General features: G+C 38.4%; 1 protein-coding gene across 2 annotated transcripts in view; it reads left to right on the top strand.

Moving 5' to 3' along the window:
• Positions 1 to 14,940, top strand: part of MTUS2 (microtubule associated scaffold protein 2) — a 584,178-nt gene that overhangs the window by 386,585 nt on the left and 182,653 nt on the right. For both annotated transcript variants that reach the window (XM_049778747.1, XM_049778748.1), the window contains exon 6: positions 8,149 to 8,310. In XM_049778747.1, the coding sequence (XP_049634704.1) occupies positions 8,149 to 8,310 (162 nt within the window). The remainder of the gene's footprint in view (positions 1 to 8,148; positions 8,311 to 14,940) is intronic.

Raw genomic sequence — 14,940 nt, forward strand, 5'->3', positions numbered from 1 at the left:
TGGAGAAAAACTGAAAGCCTTCCCTCTAAATTCTGGCACAAGACAAGGCTGTCCTCTCTCACCACTCCTATTCAACATAGCACTGGAAGTACTTGCTATAGCGATTAGGCAAGAAAAAGATATCAAGGGAATCCAGATAGGAAAGGAAGAAGTCAAGCTCTCACTGTTTGCAGATGACATGATACTCTATTTAGAAAACCCTAAAGACTCTATCAAAAAGCTTCTAGAAACAATAGACTCATATAGCAAGGTGGCAGGCTACAAAATTAACACACAAAAATCAATGGCCTTTCTATATACCAATAGTAATAAGGATGAAATGGACGTTAAGAAAACAACCCCATTCACAATAGTGCCACACAAACTCAAGTATCTTGGAATCAACTTGACTAAATATGTGAAGGACCTATACAAAGAAAACTATAAAACTCTGCTCCAAGAAATAAGAGAGGACACACGGAAATGGAAACGCATACCCTGCTCATGGATTGGCAGGATTAACATCATCAAAATGTCAATACTCCCCAAGGCATTATACAGATTTAATGCCATCCCTCTAAAGATACCCATGACATTCTTCAAAGAAGTGGATCAGACACTTTTGAAATTCATTTGGAACAATAAACACCCTCGAATAGCTAAAGCAATCATTGGGAAAAAGAATATGGGAGGAATTACTTTCCCCAACTTTAAACTGTACTACAAAGCAACAGTTATCAAAACAGCATGGTATTGGAATAAGGATAGGTCCTCAGATCAGTGGAATAGGCTTGAATACTCAGAAAATGTTCCCCAGAGATACAACCACCTAATTTTTGATAAAGGAGCAGGAAATCCTAAATGGAGCAGGGAAAGCCTCTTCAACAAGTGGTGTTGGCACAATTGGATAGCCACTTACAAAAAATTAAACTTAGACCCCCAGCTAACATCATGTACAAAGGTAAAATCCAAATGGATTAAAGACCTCGATATCAGCCCCAAAACCATAAGATATATAGAACAGCACATAGGCAAAACACTCCAGGACATTACAGGCATCTTCAAGGAGGAAACTGCACTCTCCAAGCAAGTGAAAGCAGAGATTAACAGATGGGAATATATTAAGCTGAGAAGCTTCTGAACCTCAAAGGAAATAGTGCCCAGGATACAAGAGCCACCCACTGAGTGGGAGAAACTATTCACCCAATACCCATCAGATAAGGGGCTAATCTCCAAAATATACAAGGCACTGACAGAACTTTACAAGAAAAAAACATCTAACCCCATCAAAAAATGGGGAGAAGAAATGAACAGACACTTTGACAAAGAAGAAATACGCATGGCCAAAAGACACATGAAAAAATGTTCCACATCACTAATCATCAGGGAGATGCAAATCAAAACAACGATGAGATACCACCTCACACCCCAGAGAATGGCACACATCACAAAGAATGAGAATAAACAGTGTTGGCGGGGATGTGGAGAGAAAGGAACTCTTATCCACTGCTGGTGGGAATGCTGTCTAGTTCAACCTTTATGGAAAGCGATATGGAGATTCCTCCAAAAACTGGAAATCGAGCTCCCATACGATCCAGCTATACCACTCCTAGGAATATACCCTAGGAACACAAAAATACAATACAAAAACCCCTTCCTTACACCTATATTCATTGCAGCTCTATTTACCATAGCAAGACTCTGGAAACAACCAAGATGCCCTTCAACAGACGAATGGCTAAAGAAACTGTGGTACATATACACAATGGAATATTATGCAGCTGTCAGGAGAGATGAAGTCATGAAATTTTCCTATACATGGATGTACATGAAATCTATTATGCTGAGTGAAATAAGTCAGAGAGAGAGAGAAAAACGCAGAATGATCTCACTCATCTATGGGTTTTAAGAAAAATGAAAGACACCCTTGTAATAATAATTTTCAGACACAAAAGAGAAAAGAGCTGGAAGTTCCAGCTCACCTCAGGAAGCTCACCACAAAGAGTGATGAGTTTAGTTAGGGAAATAACTACATTTTGAACTGTCCTAATAAGGAGAATGTATGAGGAAAATGGAGAGCCTGTCTAGAGTACAGGCGGGGGTCGGGTGGGGCGAAGGGAGACTTGGGACATTGGTGATGGGAATGTTGCACTGGTGATGGGTGGTGTTCTTTACATGACTGAAACCCAAACACAATCATGTATGTAATTAAGGTGTTTAAATAAATTAAAAAACAAAACAAAACAAAACAAAACACTATATTTCGACTAAATCCAGTCTTCATTTCTCTTGAGCAATAGTTTACCTGGGGTGCTATGCCCCCTAGAGGACATTGGCAATGTTTGGAGACCTTTTGTGATAGTCTATTTGTGGCTAGTCAGGGATAGGGTATTACTGGCCTCTAGTGGATAGAGGCCAGCGATGCTGCTAACTGCCCTGCAGTTCGCAAGACAGTCCCCCAAAGCAGAGTGAACTGATCCGGGCTGTGGACCCTGCCTAATACAGGAGCACGAAACTTAAAGGAAAGAGTCCCAGAATCGTTGGGATACAGAAACAGTATGTTGAAATGGAAAAAAAAAAAAAAAAAAAGGATGACTATTCTAGACAGACCCTAAGAAAAGAAAATATATTTTCTTTCTTTATCTCAAATGGGGAGAGAAAATTCTTAAAGTTGAAGTAATGAACATTATTTTGGTTTACAGATTGACACACCTGCTTAATGTCAATCTAATGCTCATTTCCTATAGGGGTGCTATATTTCTACTCTCTTAAAGACTTAATATTCCCAAGAGATTGGTACTTTATAAGTACTAATTAGTATTTTCTAGTAAAATAGAGAATTAGTACTTTCTACTAAGTGGAAATAAATTCTCTTGGGATTGGAGAAATAATACAGATAGCATGGTGCTTGTTTTGTGATCTACTTGGTTTGCTCCCTGAAACCCAGATAGTTTGCCAATTTAGGCTAGAAGTGATATCTGAGAACAGAAGCAGAGGTAAGCCCAGAATACTGCCAGGTGTGACCAAAAACAAAGAAATAAACAACAAAAGATTACTAAAAGTGGAAAAAAAATAACAGCTGCGTAGTAAACCTAATTCCTGCACTGGGAGCCCCCACATAAACTGATAAGAAATAAATTGTGGTTAAGTTGCCTGATACATTTTTTGATATTTGACTTGTTTCTTAGTATTTGTACATGGTTTGTTGCCCAAATGTGGTTCATTAAACAGTGTTTGACTCAGAAAATCTATGCACGAGTCCTTCTTATGTCTTGAAACTAGTACTTAAACATATCTGTCTCCAAAAGGCTGCATTAGAGCACAAATCAAAGCTCTATAAATGGAATGCCTAAGCCTCTCTAATGCTCTATTAACAAAGCTAATATGGAAGTCCTTGATCATTTTTATAAATTTCTTATTCAATATGAATAACTATATTAAATTTAAAAGACTTTAAAATGAATTCAAATCAGATGCTCTTACCTTCTAACAACTGCCATATGAAGTATATAATTAAAATGGTACTACTTAAATATTTTCCCTGAAGTATTAACTACTTAAATATTCACAAATGAAGCTGAGTATTCATAGATGATGGCTCAAGTTTTTAAGTACCTTGGAGAGGGAAAGGGATTTTATTACAACTAGTCTAATTGATATGGGAGAAGAGTGGTGAGGAGTTGCTTTTAATTACTCAAAAGTCTCTCCATATAGCATATTTTCATTTGGTCTTTTAAAATATTTGACTGTAATCTCACAGTGAAATGTGACTTGGTAAATATTAAAAAGGACTTCTGTTCTCAAAAGAACGGGGTATTGGAATGAACACAGACCCTCAGATCAGTGGAATAGGCTTGAGTACTCTGAGAATGTTTTCCAGACATACAATCACCTAATTTTTTATAAAGGAGCAAGAAATCCTAAATGGAACAAAGAAAGCCTCTTCAACTGGTGGTGTTGGTACAACTGGTTAGCCACTTGCAAAAAAGCGAACTCAGACCCCCACCTAACATCATGTATGAAGGTAAAATCCAAGTGGATTAAAAACCTTGATATCATACCTGAAACCATAAGGTATATAGAACAACACGTAGGTAAAACATTCCATGACATTGAGACTAAAAGCATCTTTAAGGAAGAAACAGCACTCTCCAAACAAGTGGAAGCAGAGATAAACAGAGAAATATATTAAGCTGAGAAGCTTCTGCATCTCAAAAGAAATTGTGCCCAGGATACAAGAGCCACCCACTGAGTTGGAGAAACTATTCACCCAATACCCATCAGATAGGGGGCTAATATCCAAAATATACAAGGTATTGACAGAACTTTACAAGAAAAAAAAAAACATCTAATCCCATCAAAAAATGGGGAGAAGAAATGACCAGACACTTTATCAGAGAAGAAATACAAAAAGCCAGAAGGGACATGAAAAAATGCTCCACATCACTAATCACCAGGGAGATGCAAATCAAAACAACAATGAGGTACCATCTCATGCCACAGAGATTGGGTGACATCACAAAGAATGAGAACAAGCAGCAGTGCTGATGGGGATGTGGAGAGAAAGGACCACTTTTTCACTGCTGGTGAGAATGCTGTCTAGTCCAACTTTAATGGAAAGGGATATGGAGATTCCTCCAAAAAATGGAAATTGAGCTCCCATACTATCCAGCTATACCACTCCTAGGGATATACCCTAGGAACACATAAATACAATACAAAAATCCCTTCCTTACACCTATATTCATTGCAGCACTATTTACAGACTCTGGAAACAACCAATATGCCCTTCAACAGATGAATGTCTAAAAAAACTGTGGTACATATACACAATGGAATATTATTCAGCCGTCAGGAGAGACAAAGTCATGAAATTTTCCTATACATGGATGTGCATGGAATCTATTATGCTGAGTTAAATAAGCCAGAAGGAGAGAATTTGACACAGAATAGTCTCACTCATCTATGGGTTTAAAAAAATAAAAGACGGGCCCGGAGAGATAGCAGAGTGGCGTTTGCCTTGCAAGCAGCCGATCCAGGATCATAGGTGGTTGTTTCGAATCCCGGTGTCCCATATGGTCCCCCGTGCCTGCCAGGAGCTATTTCTGAGCAGACAGCCAGGAGTAACCCCTGAGCACTACCGGGTGTGGCCCAAAAACCAAAAAATAAAAAATAAAAAAAAATAAAAGACATTTTTGCAATAATTCTCAGAGACAAAATAGAGAAGGCTGGAAGATCCAGCTCATGACATGAAGCTCACCACAAAGAGTGATGAGTACAGTTAGAGAAACAATTACATTGAGTACTGTCATAACAATGTGAATGAATGAGGGAAGTAGGAAGCCTAACTAGAGTACAGAGGGGTGGGTTGGGAAGGAGGGAGATTTGGGACTTTGGTGATGGGAATGTTACAATGGTGAAGGGGGGTGTTCTTTACATGACTGAAACATAACTACAATCATATTGTAATCAAAGTGTTTAAATAAAGATATTATTAAAAAAGAAATAATTAAAATGAAAAGCATGGGTAGGTGATTAAAAAATCAAGAGCGCTCTGAACAGCAGAACAACAGAAGCTGAGAAAAAGATTGAAGAGCTCCAAGAGTGAAGGCAGTAACAACTAAGGAAAATGGGAAACAATCTGAAAGAAATGAGCAGCATATCAGAGAACTATGAGTTCAGAAGAACAATCTAAGAATCATTAGTTTTTATGAAGAACAGAAAATCAAATGTGATGAAGAAACAATGGTTAGGGCCTGGGTGGCGGTGCAAGCAGGAAGGCTGCCTTGTGTGTGCTAGCCTAAGACGGACCACAGTTTGATTTCCCAGTGTCCCATATGGTCCCCCAAAGCAGGACTGATTTCTGAGCACATAGCCAGGAGTAACCCCTGAGTGCCACCGGGTTTGGCAAGAAAGAGAAAAGAGAGGAAAAAAGAAAGAAAGAAGGAAGGAAGGAAGGAAGGAAGGAAGGAAGGAAGGAAGGAAGGAAGAAAGAAAGAAAGAAAGAAAGAAAGAAAGAAAGAAAGAAAGAAAGAAAGAAAGAAAGAAAGAAAGAAAGAAAGAAAGAAAGAAAGAAAAAGAAGAAAGAAAGAGAGAAAGAAGGAAGGAGGAAAGACAGAAAGAAAGAAAGAAAGAAAGAAAGAAAGAAAGAAAGAAAAGAAAGAAAGAAGAAAGAAGAAAGAAAGAAAGAAGAAAGAAAGAAAGAGAAGGGAGGAAGAGAGAAAGAAAGAAAGAAAAAGAAAGAAACAAAGAAACAAAGAATTGTTAAAGAAATCAACAGTAAGAACTTTTCAGAGTTGAGAATTTTAGGCACAGAGATCCTAGAGACCTGAATGGTCTCAATGAAATTATATTCAATTAGGGAAACTCAACACATATACTCAAAATTGTAGTACAAAAACTGAATAAATCTAGCTAGATTATTGTTCATATTTGTGGAAACTATGTAGAGCTTCATGGATAGTCAATAGCTTAGGAAATTCAACACTAAAACCAGTTTTGTAAGAACTGCAGGCCATATTTCTTGTTTTAGGAAAAAGCACACCCTTTATTTTTCTGTCCTAAGTAAATTTTACTTTAGAAACAAAACAGTATCACCAATTTTAAGTAGGCTTCTGGGTCCTCAACAAGAAGAAAGCAGCAATCTCTAAATGGTTTAGTAGAACTCTCAGGCAATTTTAAACCCCATTTTATTAGTGTTAGCATTCTTATGCAGGTCTGTCAAAATATGTTATATATTGTGGAAAATTAGGAAAATATTAATGAAAATTTAATCTTTCACTAAAATTCTGCATCATTGCTGTTGTTGCATATTTTCCACATTAGATAATCAGGTCACTTTCCTAAGTGATTAATTTTGTCTTAAATATGTGTCATCTCAGTACATTTGGGCTCTCTGTTTCACCTCCTGGAGCTGAACTCCTTCACCTACACAGCTGAACTCCAAGGTATCTTTAAGAAATGTATGCATTGGTACTAAGGCCAAAGTTCTTGCTTTGCATGTGGCTGACCCAGCTTCGATCCCTGGCACCACAAGCCATGCCAGGAGTAATTCTTGAACACAGAACCATCAGTGAATCCTAAGCACCATAGTGTGTGACCCAAAACCCAAGAACAACAAAAGAAAGGGAAACTTTTGCTTTAACAAGAAAGAGGGGATTGTTTCTTTTCTTTAAGAAATTATACCACAATAGGTTGGAGATATCTAAAAGGATGGAGTAAGAGATAATATAGTGGGTAGGGTATTTGCCTTTACAGGGTCAACCTGGATTCAATTCCCTGTATCACACAAGGTCCCCAACCACTGCTAGGAATGATTCCTGACTGCATAGCTAGGATTAATCAAGATTGCCTCAAAAACAAAACAAACAAAGCATCTAGAAGGAAAAAATTAGGGGCTTCCATACTTTCATGCACTGTGTCATGTACATTTCTGTGTTCCAAGTTTAGAAAAAAATTATTAGAAGCAAGCTTTTTTTTAAGATAGTGAGAAATTAATGGTATTTTTCAAGAAATGTCATCTTTGAAATAAACTAGGCTCTCATGCTGGGTCCCGAGTTTGCTCTGCTTCAGGTATTCAGATAATAAAGCCTTCCTTCCTCTTTCCATGTTTCACGTTTTTTTACCTTCATTGGTGCCCATGTATATTGTTATTTTGATCCCTGGTACCCTCAATAATGATTTCTGAGCACAGATCTAAGTATAAGTCCTGAACACTGTAAGGTGTAGCTCTAAAACTAAAAGAATAAAACACCATATGTATTGACCCAGGCCAGCTAGAAGGGACAATTCAATCCCCAAGCACCCATAGTCAGTTGAACTCTGCTGAAAAAAATCCCCAAACACTGCAAGAGTCAACTAAAAACTAATAGAGATCAAAAAAGGCAACATCTGTGTGTGCACATGCATGACAGATCTTAAGAGAAACAATGCTGTTCTGGGTCTTGGTGCCACCTCTTACATAAGAGATCTAAGTGCTAGACTTATGTGATGACTAAAGAGAGTCCTTTCTACATCTGATTTCTAAGAAATACATTCTAAGACCCCTTAATGTGACTTCAGGAAAGTTCTAAAGCAGATTATGACATTAAGGAAAGAAAACTACAAATAGTGAGGAAGTATATCTATGTTTAATGAATTTATAATGGACACACTGTCTACCTCCTACAGGTTCAACCTTTGGAAATGAAGACCAGCCTTCGCTGAAGGCATCTCTACCTTCCAAAGATACACCCAAGGGAGGTAGTAGATTGACTCCTCAAGCATCCTCCAATTTAACAGCACCATGCAGAAGTTTGCTGCCAGCTCCAAAATCCATGTCCACATCTGCTGGTAAGTCTCTATCCCTGGGAGAAGTCCCAAGCATGAGTGCCCTTTGCCTTTAAAGATTTTTGAAAGTCCCTGTTTACAGCAGATGAGTTGCAAATAGCAATAAAATTTAATATGAATAATTGCAATGATTTTAAGGTATAGTTATATCCATCTGCTTAAATGATCATAACTGCATCTCTTTTCTCCACTGAGTCCACTGGCATCACATGGATTCAGTTTCAAGAAAAATAGAATCCTACTGCAGAAATGATAGTATAATGAGTAGTATAATGATAGTATACAGTCAAACTGTGTTCAGTCCTGACACCTCATCTGGTTCCCTGAACCCACCAGGAATAAATACTTCCTGAGCATAGATCCAGGGTAATCTCTGAACACTGTACAGTGTATCCCAATAAATAAATAAAAATAACAAAATAGAAGCCAGCTGTTTTAGGCAGGTTGACACTTGGATAAAGAAAGTGGTTGAGGATATCAATGGAAAACCTGTCTGAACAAGCGTAGTCTGCTACTAGGGAACCAGTGCTAGGAGTTCTGCGTCCCCCCACACAACCATCACCACCACCAACACCCCTGCCCATACTTGGTCTTTCAACTTAAGAAAGCTAGAAGCCAGACATCAGCAGCTTCTGTGGAAAGGTTGACTCCCAAGCCTTACTGTACTGTATATAAACCCAGGCCAGAAAAACAGATTGCCTTAGCCCTCCACATCCATGAAGATTGTGAGTGTAAGGAATTCAGGAAATGCAAATGTGAGAAGTGAAGATATCTGTGAACAGAAACTGTCCAGTAAGAGGCCAGAGCAGGTAGGTTGCTTGCCTTACATGCAGTTGACCCAGGCTCAATCCCTGGCATCACTTCAGGAGTAATTCCTGAAAGCAGAGCCAGGAATAACCCCCAAGTATCACTGGGTATGGCCCAGAAACTGTCCTATGAGCCCACTCATGACCCTGCCCTGATATTTTCCTCTCCCATCTCACACAAGAGCACCTATTTGTCTGAGGGATACCACAACATGTAGTTCTTGGCATCACATCTTCTGCACTGTACAAAGGCACTCTAAGAGGAAGAAAGCATGTTAAATACTTGCCTACGGCAAATGACTTACCTATGTTGATACTTGTCCCACTCTACTTTTCACCTATTTCATGTAGGCATATAGAAAATATACATATGTATACACAGATACATATGTTGTTTTAGATAAATTTCTAAAAATGGGCTGTTAATCTCCCTATTGCCCTATTGTTCTACTTTCAAAGATCATCACTAAAAATACCTTCAAGACAGCAGTGTACATCATCTTTGTCAATGAGTTCCTGTGTGGCTTACCCATGAACTTATTTATTTAACTGTTCCACCACTGAGTAATTTCACTTTGTAACCCTTCTTTGGCTCTACACAAAATTCTGCAGGACGGAATTTACAGTGGGTGATGTTATTTCTGTAGGATTATCCTCAGCACAGGACTGCTGTGCGTAATGCATAGACAATACTAGATTCTTTCCTAAAGAGTCCACATGACTTCACATTTTTACCCATATTGCTGAATAGTCCTTTTGTGTGTGTGTGTGTGTGTGGTTTTTGGGTCACACCCGGCAGTGCTCAGGGGTTTTTCCTGGCTCCGTGCTCAGAAATCGCTCCTGGCAGGCACGGGGGACCATATGGGACGCCGGGATTTGAACCGATGACCTTCTGCATGAAAGGTAAACGCCTTACCTCCATGCTATCTCTCCAGCCCCCATATATGCCATCCATATAATGAAAATTCTACATTATTTCAACTTGTATCTCCCTGACATTAGTTTAGCTTGAGCCCCTTGCTCAGTGATGCAGTAGCACCTTATAATCATGGAATTTAGAGCTAAATTTGTTTAGTTTCATTCTTCCTCAGTTGAAAGAAGTTTCCAGTGGTAGTGGTGACAATGTTTGTTTTGTTTAACATAGTTTTGTCATATTTACCAACATGACTGATTCTGTAGACTGATGTGGTGGATATTAATGGTTGAAATTGTTGATGCATGCATAAAGCAATGAATGAGTGAATTTCACATGGAATTTAGGATTTTAATCTTGAGTAGTCTTATCTCTAGGAATCATTCCTAAAGTTGAACTTGGTTCCCAAAAGAGAGAAGCACAGCTTTTTCATTACAGATTCTTTTATAGGGGTAAAGCAGAATATATTGAGATATAGTTAGAGATGCAGTTAAATTAATGGGGGAACATCTCAATTCGACTTAGGCAATTTTTAGTACATATTCTTAAGTAACAAAAACAAATTATTCTCAAGTAGATCTGATTATAGACTACCTTTTATCTATACACTAGAGAAATTACATATAACTAAATGTGTTTGTTTATATTATAGAATTTCTTGGGGGTGAGGGGTTGGGGCACACCTGATGGCACTCCTAGCTCTGCACTCAGAAATCGCTCCTGGTAGGCTCATGGGACCATATGAGATGCCGGGGATCAAACTGGGTCAATCCCAGGTTGGCTGTGTGCAAAGCAAATGACCTACAGCTGTAGTGCTATCACTCCAGCCCTGACATATTACAGAATTTCTTAATAAATGTGAACATAATGATAGGGTTAGAGGTTTTTTTTAAGATTACCTCTTGGGAAAGAAGTAAAGTGTATGAAAGGTTACAGAAAAAAGCTAAACTTAGAATTTAACTTATACCCAAGGGCAGTATTACTGAGTCATATGGGAGCTTAATTTCTAGTGGGATTTTTGTTTATTTGATTGGCTGGCTTTTGTTTGTATTTTTTTAAACAAATCCGCATTCCCATCAGCAGTGAAGTAGAATCTCTTTTTCCCCATATCTACATCAGCAACTGGTTGTTCTTGTTCTTCTTAATGTGTGTTGGTCTCTGTGGTGTAAGATATCTCATTCGTTTTTATTTGATTTGCTCTCCCAGATGGTTAATGATGTGGGGCATTTTTTCAAGTGCCTTTTGGCCATCTGTGGTTCTTTTTTGAGGAATATATATTGATCTCTTTTCAATATCTATATATTTCTAAGGAGTTTTCTTTTCTTTATTTTCTTTTTTATTTTCAGCCACACCTGGTGATGCTCGGGGTTACTCCTGGCTATGCATTCAGAAATCGCTCCTGGTTTGGGGAACCATATGGGAAGCTGGGGGGTCAAACCATGGTTCTTCCTAGGGTAGCGTGTGCAAGGTAGATGTATTACCTCTAGCACCACCATTCCGGCCCCTCCATGAGTAATTTCTGAGTGCTGAGCCAGGAGTGACCGGAGGGCTACTGGGTGTAGCCTATTTCCCCATTAAGTTCTTTTTCTTGAAAATTGCTATGACAAGTACATCCAGTACTATATTGAATAGAAGTGGGAGAATGGGTAACCATGTCTTGTTCTAGATAATAGAGGAAAGCCTCTTAGCTTTTCTCCCATTGAGTATAATGTTTGCTGTGGACTTGTAAATGGCTTTGACTATACTGAGGCAAGTTCCTTCAATTCACATCTTGTTGATAGTTTCATCATGAATGGGTGCTGAATCTTGTAAAATGCTTTTCTGCATCAGTTGGTGTGATCATAGTATTTTTATTTTTTCTTTTATTGGTATAATGTAATATGTTGTTTGACTTGCATATATTAAACCATCCTTACTTTCCCATGAAAAATCCTATTTGGTCAAAGCATATGATCTTTTTGATGAATTGCTGAATTCTTTTTTTTTTTTTTTGTGGTTTTTGGGTCACACCCAGCAGTGCTCAGGGGTTACTCCTGGCTCCATGCTCAGAAATTGCTCCTGGCAGGCTCGGGGGACCATATGGGACGCCGGGATTCGAACCGATGACCTCCTGCATGAAAGGCAAACACCGTACCTCCATGCTATCTCTCCGGCCCCTGAATTGCTGAATTCTATTTGCTAGAATTTTGTAGAACATCTTTGCATCTGTGTTCATCTAGAGTATCAGCCTGTAATTTTTTTTGTAGAGTCTTTGTCTGCTTTTGGTATCAGGGTGATGTTAGTTAGCTTCATAGAAACTATTTGGGAGTGTTTCTGTTTCTTTAATTTTCTGAATAGGCATGAAAAGGATTAACAGTAGATTTTTTGAAGCTCTGAAAGAATTTACTAATGAATCTATTTGGACCTAGACTTTTGTTTTGGGGAACCCCTTAATTATAACTTGAATATTCTTCAGTGATAGGTTTGTTCAGGTATTCATATCATCTTAGTTTCACTTTGGGAGGGTATAGGAGTCCAAGAATTTATCCATTTCTTCTAAGTTTTCTAGTTTTGTGGCATAAAGATTGTAAAAGTAATCTCTGATCATTCTGTGAATTTGTGAGGTGTCTATTGTGACATCCCCATTTTCATTTCTGATTCTGTTTATTAGGTTATTTTTTCTCTCTATCTTCCTTTCTCTTTGTGAGTTTTGCTAATTGATTTATTGCTCTCATTATTATTTTGAAAGAACCAACTCTTGCTTTTTATTGATGTTTTGTATTGTTTTGAAGGTAGTAAAATCATTAATTTCTCCTCTAAGTCTTCTTATTTCCTTCTTCTTCCTGATTTTGGCTCTCTTTCTCCTATACCAATTCCTTAAGCTGTACTATTAAGTTACTTATATAGAACCTTTCTTTTAAGGGGGTGCACACCCTGTGACAGGGTGTCTCCTGGCTATGCATTCAGATTGCCCCTGGCTTTGGGGGACCATATGGGATGCCCAGGATTGAACGAGGTCGTCCTAGGTCAGCCACGTGCAAGGCAAATGCCCTATCACTTTGCTATCGCTCTGGCTCTTTATGTAGACCCTTTCTACCTTTCTGATAAGTGATTGCAAAACTATACATTTTTCTCTGAATCCTGCTTTTACTATGTCCCACTAATTCTGCTAGTTTGTGTCTTTATTCTCATTTACTTTCAGGATGCTTTTGGTTCCTTTTTGATTTTTTCCTCTGATCCACTGATTATTCACACTGATTATGAGCTGTTTAATTTCCAGATGTTAAAGTTATTTCTCTGTTTCTGTTTGTAACTCACTTCTGTTTTCAGTGCATCATAGTCTAAAAAGAATTTATATAATTTATATCCTCTTGATATAGTGTGTGTGTTTTGGAGCCCAGTATATGATCTATCTTGGAGAATTTCCCATGTACACTGGAGAAGAATGTATATTCCTTTTTGGGGGATGAAAAGCCCTATATGCCTACTATATGTACACACACACACACACACGCACACACACACACACACACACACACACACACCTAGGCCCCTTTTTTATTTCTTCCTTCAAAGTCAGCATATTCTTGTTGAATTTTATCCTGGTTGATCAATCAAGAGGTAATAGAGTGCTGTTGAAATCTCCAGGTACTACTGTGTTGTTATTGATATCTTTTTTTAAGTTTATTAGCACTTTGAGTATTTTTATGGCCCCTTGTTGGATGAATATATGTTTAGAAGTGTGATATCTGGGGCCGGGTAGGTGGCGCTGGAGGTAAGGTGTCTGCCTTGCAAGTGCTAGCCAAGGAAGGACCGCGGTTCGATCCCCCGGTGTCCCATATGGTCCCCCCAAGCCAGGGGCGATTTCTGAGCACATAGCCAGGAGTAACCCCTGAGCGTCAAACGGGTGTGGCCCAAAAACCAAAAAAAAAAAAAAAAAAAGAAGTGTGATATCTTCCTCATATACAGATCCCTTACGTACTAAGAAATAGCCCTCTCTGTCTCATAACGTTTTTGAGCCTGAAGTCTATGTTATCTGATTTTAGTTTGCCACGCAAGCCTTTTTAAGGGAGTTGTTTGCTTAAAGGATTGTTTTCCAATCTTTGACTTTCATCTTTGTTTTCTCTGACAATCCAAATATATTATTTCAGGTAGAAGAATGTTTCATTCTGCACTCATTCTCTCTAAATTGGTGCAATTACTCCATTGACGTTGAAAGAAATTATTGTTATGAAACTTGTGCCATCTTTTTGTATAAGTGTTACATTTTTATTTTGTTTTGTTTTGTTTTTGGGTCATACCTGGCAGTGCTTAGGGGTTATTCCTGGCTCTATACTCAGAAATTGCTCCTGGCAGGCTCAGGGGACCATATGGAATGTCGGGATTCGAACCACTGTCCTGAACACAAGGCAAACACCCTACCTCTATGCTATCTCTCTGGCCCCTAGAAGTGTTTTATGTTTATGTGATTTGTATTGCCTTAAAGTAGCCCCCATTCAGTTTTTATAATGTTTTTGTGTCTAAAGTTCCTGAGTTGTTGTTTCTGCATGGAACTGTGTATGTTCCTCAAACCTGAATGGGTCCTCACCAAGTATTCTTGGTGAGGCAATTCTTTTATTGAGATTTTTTTCTGTATCTCACCACTGTCTTCAGGCCTAGAGGGTTACTTGTGTTAAATCTGCTGTAAATCTTAAGGATGCTTTTTGATCGTGCTGCTTTTATTATTCTGTTTCTGATCTATGGTTTATTATTTCAACTATAATGTGCCTTGAGGTGTTTTTCTTCGGATGTTTTTTAGCTAATACATTCAGGATGAAGGTGCATGCATTCATAGGGGTTTCTTCCTTGCTCTCTGGGTTTCTGTTCTTTTGTCAACTGTTTGGTCTTTGTTTCTCAGGACTTTTTCATATTCCTTTCATTCATTTTGAGGCTATG

Source organism: Suncus etruscus, chromosome 8 (genome assembly GCF_024139225.1).
Source record: "Suncus etruscus isolate mSunEtr1 chromosome 8, mSunEtr1.pri.cur, whole genome shotgun sequence".
In the NCBI taxonomy this organism is placed as follows: domain Eukaryota; kingdom Metazoa; phylum Chordata; class Mammalia; order Eulipotyphla; family Soricidae; genus Suncus; species Suncus etruscus.